Source organism: Brienomyrus brachyistius, unplaced genomic scaffold, assembly GCF_023856365.1.
Source record: "Brienomyrus brachyistius isolate T26 unplaced genomic scaffold, BBRACH_0.4 scaffold59, whole genome shotgun sequence".
Lineage (NCBI taxonomy): Eukaryota > Metazoa > Chordata > Actinopteri > Osteoglossiformes > Mormyridae > Brienomyrus > Brienomyrus brachyistius.
This window is the reverse complement of record NW_026042334.1, coordinates 867575-881550: the sequence shown is the minus strand read 5'-3', so window position 1 is coordinate 881550 and position 13976 is coordinate 867575. Positions and strand designations below refer to the sequence as shown.

The 13976-nt window shown below is 40.3% G+C and overlaps 1 protein-coding gene across 1 annotated transcript; it reads right to left on the bottom strand.

The window, feature by feature from the left end:
- Nucleotides 1–292: 292 nt before the first annotated feature.
- Nucleotides 293–10991, bottom strand: tbx2b (T-box transcription factor 2b). Its single transcript, XM_049001550.1, has 7 exons — nt 9954–10991; nt 8531–8798; nt 6911–7057; nt 5082–5158; nt 4762–4931; nt 2861–3468; nt 293–1909 (listed from the first exon to the last, which is right to left on the bottom strand). Exons 1-7 carry the CDS (start codon nt 10346–10348, stop codon nt 1469–1471), a joined length of 2106 nt encoding a protein of 701 aa, XP_048857507.1. The 5' UTR covers nt 10349–10991; the 3' UTR covers nt 293–1468.
- Nucleotides 10992–13976: the final 2985 nt, after the last annotated feature.

Below are 13976 nucleotides of genomic sequence, written 5' to 3'. Positions count from 1 at the left end.
AGTCTCGTTTATTTTTCTTTCGAAAATACAGACTCCATATCACACCATAGCAGAGTACATGACAAGAAAATATACCGGTATCTTTCCATAACTGAAATCGTGATTATTATTTAAAAGAATGATCAGCGGACGACAAGCATTGTGACTGCAGGGGGCGCTGTATGCCCTACCGAATGGTAATCTAACGCGTGGGCAGCGCCAAAACCTCCAAACTGTCTCGTTTTTTCATATACATTAGAACATGCAGATTTTTTCTAGATTTATATCAACCTTTGAATAATACAAACAATCGTTTAACACATTAATTTTTTTATTGAAATTGTGAGAGAATTCAACAAAAAAGAAATATTTGAATTTACCCGAATAACCAGCATAACGAGATACGCTTTCAATTTAAATACATAGCGCCCATTTTGAAGAGGAATGTAATAAATCTCTTCTGTGCTGGAGTGAAAAAACCTGAGGTTTTCCTACCTTTGCATGTCCCGTTGTTTATTATCAGGTAGTGATAATTCAGGAGCTCTCTTCATTATGATTAGTGTAGTCAGCGATGTAAAGATGGCACGTTTCCTTCACGTGTCACAGGCAGGATAAACAGCAATGCATCACAGATAGAAACATCTTCTGTTTCAAACCAACAAGCGCTAAATAGTTTTAATTTACAATATATGTTCATGTAAAATGGGAAAAGGAATGAGTTAAACTCTAAATATTATATACACGCCAATGTACAGCTTTGAATAAATTAATACCAATTTTCTTATTTTGGGATCCTCATAGCTTATTTACAGAATCATTTTTCTTCTAATTACATAAATAGTTCAGATAAACTTGTCCGTCATTTATTAAAAGCGATCTCTGCCACAGCTAAGAAAGCCCTTCATGACGGAACGCTGCCGTCTTTCCATCCCTTTTGAAATACATTTTTACTTTTTGGATGTAGCTCACCTCATTTTTAGTCTACCCGCCCCCCAGGCATACTGCCCCCGTGGATTTCCGGTGCGTCAGGGGACCAAATGAACATACATACTCATTCACGCATTGCATCATGAAAAACGCATTATTACCCTGAAGAATATCTAATATCTAGTATTTAATACACTGACGTTGTCACTTCTGTCGACTCCCTTGACAGCAACATAGTTGGTTGTTTTCCATTAATTTTTTAAGTGTTTTTTACAGGTTTCTTTGAAATCACACGTTACTATCGGTTCAAGTTTTAGCCACTTAAAACCACCAAGGTTTTAGGAGCCGAATACGTCCTTTTGGTTGTCCATTTGAAGAATATTGCGATGCTTTTTGTTTTACCTTCCCGAAAGCGTACCCCTTTAAAATCGTTTATAGTGATGCCCGCGACTCCTGTCGGCCATTCCAATTATCCAAGCGAAATGTTATGTGCTGTACAAAATCAGTTCCTATTGACCTCTGTATTTCAAGCCAAGTCATGGATAGGATTTGAGAATCCCATTTATGACTTTGGGGAATCTCTGGATGGGGAAGTTTCCTTCTGGTTTTCCAAGCCGCTGACCAGTCTCTGAATGTTCTGCAGTTCATTGATGGATTCCTTCAACGATGACTTAGGGGACCCGGTTCGCTGGCTTGGCCCGGCCTTGTGGTTGTGGTGCTCGGGAACGGGGCTTGCCTCCCTGCTGCCCGATTTTGAGGACTCTGATCCTTGGTTTAGACTGCTTGGCAATCCAGTGGTGAGCAGATTTGTGCTTTGGGGAATAGACACCGGAATCTGGTAGGGATTGAATCGCAGCCTGGGTCGGGAGCTGCTGAGGAATGGATTCCTGGAGAGTGACGTAGCAGCGGTGCTAGTGGGGAGCGCAGATGCCGCTGCAGCCGCTGCTGCCATGTAGGTGTACGGATACGGGAACAAGCCACCGAAGGTCGGCATTGGGATACCCTGCAACGAGGTTTAAAAAATATATTAAGGACTAAATTTACAAAACAAAAGCTGATTAGAACAATAACTACTACAGCATATATGCGCTCCATAACAGGGATCAGTCGGACTCATTCACGCATATTTCCGCAGACTGTGAGCAAGTTAGCACGTGCTGAAGGGACTGCTGATCGTCTCACCTGTCACGCGCGCCCAGGCAGCCTTTAGACACGATTATTGGTTTAAGGCAGTCAATATTTCACTCGATAAGGTGTAAAAGGATATTCTCTTAAAGCTTTAATTAACGCTGGTCAAATATTTACATGAACTGATATACATGTATGTGTGTGTGTGTGTGTGTGTGTGTGTGTGTGTGTGCGCGTGTGTGTGTATGGAAGCGAAATCAAAAATACAATTTTAACCCTTATAACTACTGTTTATTAACCAAGGGACAAAGGGGCTGCATGTTAGTTACTGACTAATTCCTTCTGAAAAATAATCATTAACTCTTATAAACGAAATTATTTTGAGTGCAAAAGTTCCCGAACATTTACAAGCAAATGAATTCGAAAAAAAAACGTCTTTACATCTACTTCCACACAACGGTAAATGGCGTTTGGCGCGTGCGCTAATAAATCAGCTTCTAAAAATACAAGGCTTTGGCTCAGTAGCCAAAAAAGAAAATGCTTTGCTGTTTTTGAACTAGGTCGTTCGGTCTGTGCTCTTTACGTCAGGGAACATCCCATGATATAATACTGCCATATATATTCAATTCAGGAAAGGAAACAAGTGTCAAATACTTACAAAAGCGTTAAGTGCTACAATAATGCAAACTGTTATTTTAAATTGTACACGGTGCGCGTATTTGTTTTTTTTTTTTTTCGTTTTATTAATGATTTATATAGTTAAACTAGGGATGCAAACATTAAGATCAATCAGGCCATATGCAGAGAGAATAAAGAGTCCGTTTACCTGAGAGGCAAGCATGTGCTGTGAAAGATGGAAGGGGAATGGATTTGGGGTGCTCGCCGACCCCTGGCCAGTGAGACTTCCGTTGTCCAAGCCGCTTGCTCCGGATACAGAGGCTAATAGATGCCCCATTCCCATGGCAGAGAACGCGCCGGGGGCCATTGCGAACTGTCCGGGGTGGATAAACAGTGGCTGTCCGGTGTTCAAAGGGTTAAAAAACTGCTGACTGTGCAAACCCGAGAGAGCCAGGCTCTGCAAATGGCTAGCGCTGAAGTGTGAGGGACTCTCCGTTTGCACCATCAGGGGAGAAAAGCCATCTTTGCTCCCTCCCAAGTTGCTACAATCCCCATCTTTCTTGGAAGATTCTGCTTCTTTCCGGTGCCTGTTCTCCGACTTGTCTTTTTCGAGATTTCTGATACTGAATACGGAGTCGTTTTGTTTCCTTGACTCGGGGTATTCGTCCTTCTTGTCTGGACTAGGCCTCTCTTTCACCCTTTCCTCACATCTGGGGCTGAAAGGAGATGGGGGCTCAGGACCGGGGCTGCTCGCCCCAGCGCAACGCTCTTCTTGTTGGTCAAGTTCCTGCTCACTGTCTGTGAGGACTTTCTCGTCTGACAAAAGTAGAAAAGCAAATTATATACAAATGCATATTTTCTGCAAGGCATCATTGGTAACTAAAGACTGTAGTCATATCAATCATTGAAACACATAATATAAACATTTCTAACTGCGAAAAAAAATCATCGAGGTGAATACAAAGTAGTGGATAAAAATGCTAAATCACACCCACACATAAAAACCGCGAGAGTGATTATTTTAAGTGCGCAGTCATGATTTACTGTTAGCGTGCCTTTTTTGTAATCATTTCCTTCCTACGCGTCAGCCAGCGGTATACTCGGGAGAATTAGCATATATAGACCTAACTTTTACTTATTTAATGTGGGTGACTATGTAACTTCGCCAATTAGGGAAAGCTGTTATGTGGGGGGAAATATTCGATTTATAGGTTTAGGCGAATCTCACATTTATGTAGCATTTACAAGTTGAATAACACAACCGTGTAATTTTAAATGTAAATATTTTAAGCTTGCATACATATTCGACGCTAACATAAAAAAAGATGTAAGTCTATATCATTATTTATTTCCGACTAGGTTCATCAGTTCCCTTCTAAAGTCGTGATGGCTAAAACGTATAGAGATCTTATTAAGCTTAAGACCTTCTTTATGAATGGGCGAAACTTTTCGGCGCGCGGTACAGCTGTCAAGGCAGAAGCGCTAATCTTCCCCATATTATAGCAGCGCGCGCTCATAGGATTTACCTGTACACCTCACATCTTATTATAGAGGCACTTCCGCTCTTGCAGCACTGCTGTATTTATTAAAGGACTAGCATATTCCATTCTTTAACGGATCTTTTTTTAAAGAAAATATTCCATCGGACTCCTTTAATAATTCCGCGGCACTGCATAGATAACTTTGCAATACAATAGTTTACAAGCGGTTAGGCACGCAACCTGATACGGAGAATGTGGAGACCACAGAAGTTTTTAGCAGGCTACGCTTCTATGCTTGAAACTATTTGTGTCTTATTTGAATTTGCTTTATTTTGAATCGTGTGATACAAGCAGACTTTTAAGTCGTATTCGTGTATACTTTTATGTATTTGTTAGTAGCACTAGGCTACTAGCTAAATAGTCGTGTTTTGTTTTTTTCCAGAAGAAAATCTTTCTAACGCACAAGTGGCACAAATGTCGTGCCACCGGGAAATGTAGGCTATACTTAATGGCTCAAGTGAAATATCCACCTGTCGTTCTGAATAAAAAAAAAAGCTGGATATGAAACAAAATAATGGCCGAGACCCAATAATGATTTGGAACTGTACTTTGTGTGGGTCACAGATACCTCGGCTGGCTCGGCTGAAGCGAAGGGGGCTGGACACGGGTCCAAGTGGCGAGTGCACAGCATCCCTTCCGGCCGTGGGCTCGCTAGAGGAGGCATCCGAGTCTCCAGCATCTCTGTCCACCTTGCACTGATCCTCGTACATCCGTAGGGAAGGTAGGGTTAGTTGCTTCCTGTAACAATAAAGATATTTTTAAACAATTATTTAAGGACGTGTCGAAATCCGAGATAAATTATATTTTAATACCCCAAATTATCTCCAGGGAAGATTGCTTTCTTATTTTTTTTATAATGCCACGAAAACTGTATAATGGCCGCTTTACCTCTTTTCCCGACGTCCATTTCCTGTGTCTCTGAACCCTTTGGCAAAAGGGTTATTATCAATTTTCAGCTGCGTGATCTAGAGAAAGTGAGCAGAAATTACGTTACCATTAAAATGTGTTTCGATTCTGCAGCAGAATTCATTTTATTCCGTTTGATAAAAGCAGCACGTCACTTGTTTCTGTCGCAAATGCCGTGAAAAACGCATATATTTTATTTATTTAAGGACGACATCTCCAGTAAGTAATAGCCATTATGTTGGTGAATGTTTCGTTTCATTAAGTTCTCGACTGAGAGCGCGCTTTGTCAGCATGTGTCGCCTCGTGACCCGTGCCAGGGTCATGTGAACATCATTATTTGCGTTATTCTAGTGCACATAGTCTACCCCGTTAACACACTCAGTGTTTCATTACAAATTATTCCACGGCACCGTTTGCATTATTAATGGATTCTTAATGATGGGAAGTTATTTTCATCGCCCCCAGGAGGAAATTCAGAGACTAAACATTGCTGCGTTGGTTCTATCTCTATTCTCTTCAGGAAGAAATGGAGGGAGAGAGAGAAAGTAGAGAGTAGTAGAAATGAGTGGAGACTAGACTCACCTAAGACCTATCAATTTTTAATTATGCGCTTTAAGACACTTTGTTTGAATGATACAACCAGCTTTTCGTGAGCCGCTCGTCGTGATACTGGATAAAGCTGCAACGTTTTAACATTTCGTGTATAAAAGCAGTACACATAATACAATTATGCCCGATATGCATTTCACTAAACTTGTTCATCTTATTCAGCGTGCTCGCATCTTCTTTCCTCCGCGCGTGCAGAATTATTAAGGAATCTATGAATTGACTACTCAGTCGCGCGCATTTGCCACGCGCTCAGGAACTGACACGCTCCGATTATGCAGTGCGTGTAGCTCGCGGACATTCTGGCAGGCCCAAGTGCCTTCTAATCGATTGTGACTCTCTGCCATAAACTTTACGACACCAACAGGCCCACCAGGCCCCTCGGACACGGGCGCCAATTAGCATCAGCAGGGAGGGGTGGCGGTGAATGGGAGAGAATTAGAGGTGGAACAAAAATAAATACTACCACACTAATATAGGAATTATCTACATCTCAGCTAAATCTAGTAAATATCACCTGCACCAAGTAAAGTGGCGTTGCGTAACAAGACTGATAATGCTACCACAATTACTTGCCCAGTGAACGTGCATGAAAATCGAGGTATGGACAACACCCAAGTATGCACATTGTGATAATAGTCGTGACAATACGCACAGATAGACCAATAGAGATTTTTCCCTTCAGCTATTGTGTTTGACATTACGTCGAGATGTGCCCCTTTGAAACTTAATACACAGACATTTTCCTTTTGTCGCTGAAACAACAAAAAGCTCTGTTCTTGTACTTTGACAGGAATTATATTTTACACGTGTTTAAGTTTTTACTTTGTAGTTACAGGATTTATACTCAAAGCAAATCACCACCTCCCCCCATTATGAAATATGTCACCCCTAAAAGCATTTAAAAGTCCAGCCGAGGAAATACATCAAGTTATAGGTGAGACAAAGTATTCTTTACAGCGGAATAAGTTCTGAAACGACGCCGGCAAACTCAAAAAATGTAAATAAAATAGAATGTTCTCTTGGCAGTGAAACCCAGGGACACCGTCTGTCGGGTCAGCTGACCCAACCAGCGCAATTTTGAAACTTGCTTAAGCGTTTCACGCAACCTTAAAAAAAACTAAAATGAAAAAACATACACAAATGACGGCGAGCAATATATGTTCTAATGTGCCTATGTGATATTGATTACATGCGATACGTACCTTGTCATTCTGGTAGGCAGTGACTGCAATAAAATCAGTCTCCGGGAACACGTAGGTTCGGAAAGTACTGTACGGTAGCTTCAGAATGTCGTTCGCTCTCACAATATGAAACCTGGGCTGGTACTTATGCATTGAATTAAGAATAGTCTGATGGGAGAAGAGAAAATAACTTGCTTTACATTTGGCAATAATCATGCAAATGTATACGACAATCACTACAATTACTTCTGCTGTTCCTAGTGTTCAACAGTTCAGCTATTTAAGCAGATCATAGCGGCCTATTAATATATTATATAATGGATAGCATAGGTAGCCTAATAATGCAAAAATCTCGTGATAATATTTCCTTTCCGCATCGGTTAGTAATAGGTCAGCAAATTAGCTACATATAAATACTCTTAAAATGTATTAATTAATGCCGTTTCCACTAAAAAAATGTAACCAAAATTGTATATTTATATGCGAGATAGTTTCAAATATAACTTCTTGAAACGACAGCTTTGTTATCGGTTTTTTCTAGGAATAAGCATTATCAACGTATACATCGCGCTTTCGCTTGCACTGAAACAATATACAATAAATTTCTCAATATAATGTTTTGCTTATGATAATAAACGCAGACACCAGCGAATAAACAATTTTTTGGGGTGCATTTGAAAGGATGTCACTTTGGCGAACTGATCACTGAAACCAATATACTTTAAAAGATTGTCCGCAGCAAATTGCAAATGGTCGCGCCTCATGTAAATACGGCATTTGCAGCCAGTTTGCGCATCGGTTTGAAAGGATTTTAATGTTGTGTGGCGCTGCATGCTCATCTTTTGATTTTAATGACACTGTCATATTACTTTCGCGCCAAGAATACAAATTATAGCCCACTGACTGACCCAGTGAATACTCGAGGGTGTTGTGTCAGTGTAGAAAATCTGAGAGTTGACATCCTACAGTATAATCCTCCGAGTACGCCTCCTATCTCTACCCTGATTTCGGCCACTTCATGTACGAAGAAAAAGGACCTTATTGACAAGGTATTTCGCAAAAGCACACACCAGCTAATATCTTCGGGCCAGTGAAGGGAACACTGAAAAAACACGAACCTAATCTAAAATATACAAATATCCATCACCTGATGTGACAGGAGTACTAGTTTAAAATACTAATATTAAGTTTTTAAACGTTATAACAAAAAAATGAAATGTTATAGCACAACATTCTCGAAAATGTTCACAATTCAAATAAATGAAAATGCATTCTGACTATTATTATTATTATTATTATTATTATTATTATTATTATTAATACGAGATTGCTGTAGAATACATATGTCATAATGTAGAAATATGTACAGAATTTCACTTTACCGCTATTAGATTAAGTTCTTATAGCCCGCACTGGAAAAATATAGCATCCCAGTACACCAAACGTACTGACTCGGGTTCTGCCAGATGCGAACTGGAATCGTATTCTGTGAGTGTATCTCGCAATATCCGATTAATAATGCTGTACTTGGTCCGCTCCACTATTGATTCCACTGTTATAAACGCAATAACATAATGAACGGAGTACATGACGTCGAGACAAAGGCTCATAATTGCCTGCTACGCCGAATAGGCTACTCACAAATCCATGCTTGTCCGAGATATTGTTGGTCAGCTTGAGTTTATGAAAAGCAACAGGCTTTGCCATCCACTGCTCTCCCGTAGCCGGACTGTCCGGGTGAATGTACATTCTCTTGGGCATCTCCGGGTCGGCCTTCCCCGCTACCATCCAACGAGAATTATGGAACTTGTAGCGGCAGTCGTCCGCAGCGACGATGTCCATCAGCAAGATATACTTCGCTTTTTTATCGAGACCATTTATTCGTACTTTAAAAGGAGGAAACATTCTCCTACAAAGAGACAAGAACAGAATGAGCCGTGTATTCTCAACAGCAATACACACACAGTCACAAAGCTGAAAATTCAGCTAAAAAGGCGCTCTTGCTGTACAATAACATTTTAAATGTCGGTATATTTTGTTGAAATAAAGCAGCCGTATTAACTGCAGGGCACGGATACCACAGACCACAATGTTTACTCGCTTTATATTTTCTGTGTAAGACTAAAAGCGCAGCACATTTTCATGTGAAAGCAATTTAAATGAAATTTGTTTTTTAGCGAGTACATTATGCTTTTAAAAAACCTTAACACATTATGCTGAATTCTGGTGTCTCTACATTAACATGTGATTAAAGATTTTAACTGCAGAGAAAAATATTCGACAAATGTACATTTATTTGCCCGACTTTTGTATTTGCATATAAAAGTATGCACGCACACATCCGTACTTCTTCATGCGTCTACTACTCGCAGAGTAATCTTTGAAGAATATTTATGACATTGCACCATCATTTAAATCACAATCTACTTTTTAAAGAGACAACCTGTTTACAAAAACCAGAAGCTTAACTGTCATGACAGAATGCACAGTTTGATCCATATACTGGTTCTGTAGACTAAATTCCTGGAGTTTTTTCCCACCCTTTAAAAAATCTTTGTAGTCTTCCTCTATACCCACAGGAAAACATGGGCAAAATAATCTGTCTTTGAGCATCCAAATGCTTCGAGCAACTTTTCCCTCAAGAATCCTTCATTCCAATATTCCTGACAATAGACAACCGGTTATATTCGCTTCTGTCAAAATTGGGAGTTAATAACATCTGTGCCAATTTAAATAAACAATGTTGCAATTTGTCTGAGAAAAATAATAGGGTATTTTATATTATGGTTAATCAATTCTTCCAAGAGGTGAAGGCAATTTATAGATATACATTAAAATCCAACAATAAAATGTATTTGACTATTTTTGCATTTCATTTATTTAATTTTTCTATATATGTTTAGATACTGGGTTTTCTGCATCGTAGACATTTGGATCGAAGACACAGACATAAATACATAGACTAATACAACTAAATATAATTATCGCAATAAAAGTACAACGACGGATGCTTTTTGAAAATTACAGCGAAAAAAAAGGAGGAATATTTAAAACCTCTCCTTACCTTCCAGATTTGGTGATCACCATTTCGGTTCCAAGTTTGTGAAACTGGTCCCACAGATCCTTAGCTTCCAGTGTGACTTTTGGGTCGTCTTCGACTTCTTCCTCCGGCTCCAAGCTCTTAAGAGTACGCAGATGAGCAGCCTGGTGATGATGACTCAGTGCCGGGTGGAGCCCCGCTTCCGCGGCCCCGGCAAGAGTATGGTCCGGGATTGGCTTGGTGAGAGCCCCGGGAGGCAGCGTGAGCGCCGGGAAGAAAGAAGGTTGAGCGGCCGCTAGGAAGGCTGACATGGGGAAGTCGGCCGGCCGGTGAGCGTGGAAAGGGTGATAAGCCATGCCAGTCCCTGTGAAAACTGGATCTCTCATCGGTGCATCCAAAAATCGAGGTGAAATGATCATATGCAGTTATGTTGATCCCCGCAAGAAAATACCACGTCTCCAGATTACTGAGCGATTCTACTAAAATTAGGAGAAGTAGAATAGAACGAAAGTATCGCGATGCCAAATGCAGTAAGGGACGCGTTACAGAGACGTTTCTCAGAGAAAAAAGGCGTTAGAGAAATGAGTTGCTGCTTCTAATACTCCAGCGGCTGAAGCCTCCGAGAAGTCCAGTAATAAGAATATCAGTCAAGGGGACTGCATGCGCGCTTTGAAAGCAAATTCGGGGTTTCCGTTTTCCTCCCGAACGCGCTTCCAGAAGAATAAAATCACTCTTGCAACGGAGATGCGCCGGCGAGAGCAATCATTCTACACGGACGCGGAGTTTAAATGGTTAGATCTTGCCTTGTTCACTGTAAAACTGTGACTATCTCACATGTCCTTCCTGCTCCGATCCCAACACTAATGAACCAGGCCCCCTTGATTGCTGATTTTACGCTTTCTGGACCAATTGCAAGCCTCTATAGGCGTGGTTTTGACAGCTCCGGCCAAGAACGAGAATAGGGGGGTGGACTAGAAGGTGTCGGAAGCATTAGCAGTAAGAAAACATGTCAACAGAATAAAATATTAACCAATGACAGAAAAGATCGGGAAATCCCACCCCCAGCTTCAAGCCAAACACCGGGTCAGCCTTCTCTCCTCGGCCGGTGGAGAGAGCACCTCGCTCGGCTTGCGCTTAATAATTTTGTTGAGGTGCTCTGTACCCTTGTACGGGGCAATAAATGCACACCCTGAAACATGACCTTAATAAATGACTCAATATGTTTTAATTTGGATCGTTATCAAAATGGTTTGTATTTATGTAATGTATGTTAATAGTAAACCGTAGTATTTAGTCAAAATGTATGAAGCAATTCTGAATATATTTTTAGCGAATGTTTTTTTTGTTGTTGGAGATTTCTTGTTCCCTACAACGAAATATATTTTAAATAAAATGTAGTCAAATATTTAGTTCAATTATTTTAACCACATATTTATTAAGAAAGATTCTATTTTTATGCATTTTGACACTAGCAACCGATTGTTTATGAATAGCGTGCCTCCCACACTGATTTGGCGAAAATAAAGTGAAATCTGGCCAAATTCCTATTGTGATTATATTTGTATGTTTTTAAAATTTACACTAAATCCGGTCGATTTGGTGAAGCGGTGCGCTTCTGTGAGCGACGTGTCTCCGAAAGACAAGCGGGCAGTAATCCGGACACTGGCATTTTTATCTGAGCCAATTCCAAAGACATAGACCCAGATGCTGCTTCGAAGCAAGGAGAAAAGAGAACATCTCGAGTGGGAAATGTGCGGTGAGTGCTCGATCCTGGTTACAGCAGCTTTTCCATTTTCCTAAGAAGTGCGTCAAATATAGTCAGTGAAACACTCACGGCGATAGAACTTAACAATGAAAGAAAATGCTTCTAAAAACAAAAGTAACTACCGCATTTTTTATTGTGAAATATCCGTATTACAAACAATTCATTTGTACATTCCGATTGGCTGAATATTAAGACATATATGGGAAACATAATTAAGTATGTCGACATATTTTAAAAATAATAAACTCCATATACTAATAAAGGGTAGACTGTGCGCATTTATTTTAAAAGCAGGATTGAGAATATGACTCGGTTCAGGAGAATCACGCGATGTCTTCTGTGTTCGGTTTGGGTTATAATCGCCGTGCCGTGTTGTCTTGTCCAGAATTGCTCCGGAATATTCCTGGCATGTGTCAGTCCGGAATGCAACCTCCCATCCCGTCCGTGGGATTCGTATATCTGTTTAGGAAGGATGTCGGGACTGCAGAGTGTACCTTTAAGAAATCCTTTTGGACTCTTGATTAACTCGGATTCAGTTTGTTAAAGAGCCTCTTGGCGCCAGTCGGCTGACGTCCCACAATAAGAACGGTCTCTTGTCACTTCATATTTAGCCGAAAATCCTCCAACAGCGCGTTTCAACCCCTTTAAGGTTCACGCCGCAGCTACAGCGTAAGGCTGTTTTAAGGCTGTTAGTTCCCTCGTTGCCATGTTCCTCCTCAGTCTAAATGCGGGAAGTTTGATAAACACCCGAAGTGTCCATTTGGGCTGACCTCCGGATAGTCTCTGATCTTCCACATAGACTTGTTATGAAGTGCCGGCGCCGAATTCAGAAACCAGAATCTTGTCACTTTGACATTAAACCGAAACAAAAACTACTAATCTGACAGAATACAAACAGCCCACAAATTTCCTATTAACCTCTGCCTGGCCGGCTCGCCCTTTGTTGTTGAGTTGTGAGCCTTACGGACCTCTCCTTGCACATGGTCCCCGCTGTCCTCTGCTGTTCTCAGTCCGGTTTTATGATTGCTTCGCCCTTTACCAGAATGTATTTGTTTCATTTAAGAGTTACGTATTTATATGCTTTAGCCAGCGACATAAAACTGACTATGATTGAAGATATTAAGGAAATAGAACTACATCGTCATTAATGCTTGACAATGTAGAAAAGCTCGCTTTGTCTGAATTTATAATGCTGATGATCTCAGCGAGGGAAGGAACTCGTGACAGCGCCGTACAATCAGACAACAACTCGCCTTTTTATTTCTCTTTATGAATCAAAATTAAACACGTCGAAATTTTTGCCATTAACCGATACGTTATTTCAAGCAGCCTACGAGTACAAAGTCAGATCGTCCCTTTAGGTGATCGCAGAGTCCCCGAAATCATTTATGCAGCGGGTTTAATTATTTAAGTCATGCTTTATAGTAACTAAAGTATTACACGTTCGGAGTTTACATAAATCGAAACAAAATCTTATGAGATGTTTATTCATTCTGAGTCTTGGAGCAGGAGAAGAATCTACACGATCTTAAAGGAGCGTTTCCAGGGACAGGCACTTGTTGCGTTTACCTGTTTGGTGAGTATAAGACGAGATATGCAAGGAACGTGTCACGAAGGTGTTACTTTTTTGAAAGAAACTGGCGCCAGGAGTGTCACGGTTATGGTCTGGGAAGGTTTAATTGATCAGACAATCAAAGGTTGAATGATAGCTGCTTTTTGCAATTTTTTAATACATGGGTTATAAACAAACAAATAAGGTAATGATAACACATCGGCGGTAGCAGCGGCGCTTGCTGTGTTTAAATTTACTTTTGATGTGTCTGGGACACGTCATATAATTTGGCTCCAGGCCTTTTGACCTCCACTAGGCCCCCTGGTACTAAGTGATGACTAGCTAATGCTTAATAAACCGGTCATTTCGATATAATTTAGTGGACATTTTGCCTGTTTCATGTGAGGGTGAGGTTTACACTGTGGACGCTACGATATATATATATATATATATATATATATAAAGCTAATGAAATCAATACATCGTACATATGAAAAAGAGATGCTAAACCAATAGCTAAATATTTAACATTTTTTCACACGTATCCATACAGTTAGAGACCACTTTATCGTCTAATCAAATATGGCGCTCTCGTTTACTTTATTTTACTGTCTAATTTCATTCATAACTTTACTCATTTTTTCTCAGCTAAAGATTTTTTTTAAGTGTCGGTTAGGTCACTGTTATATCAGTATAGGAACATAAGATCGCACTCATCGATTGGTTAAAT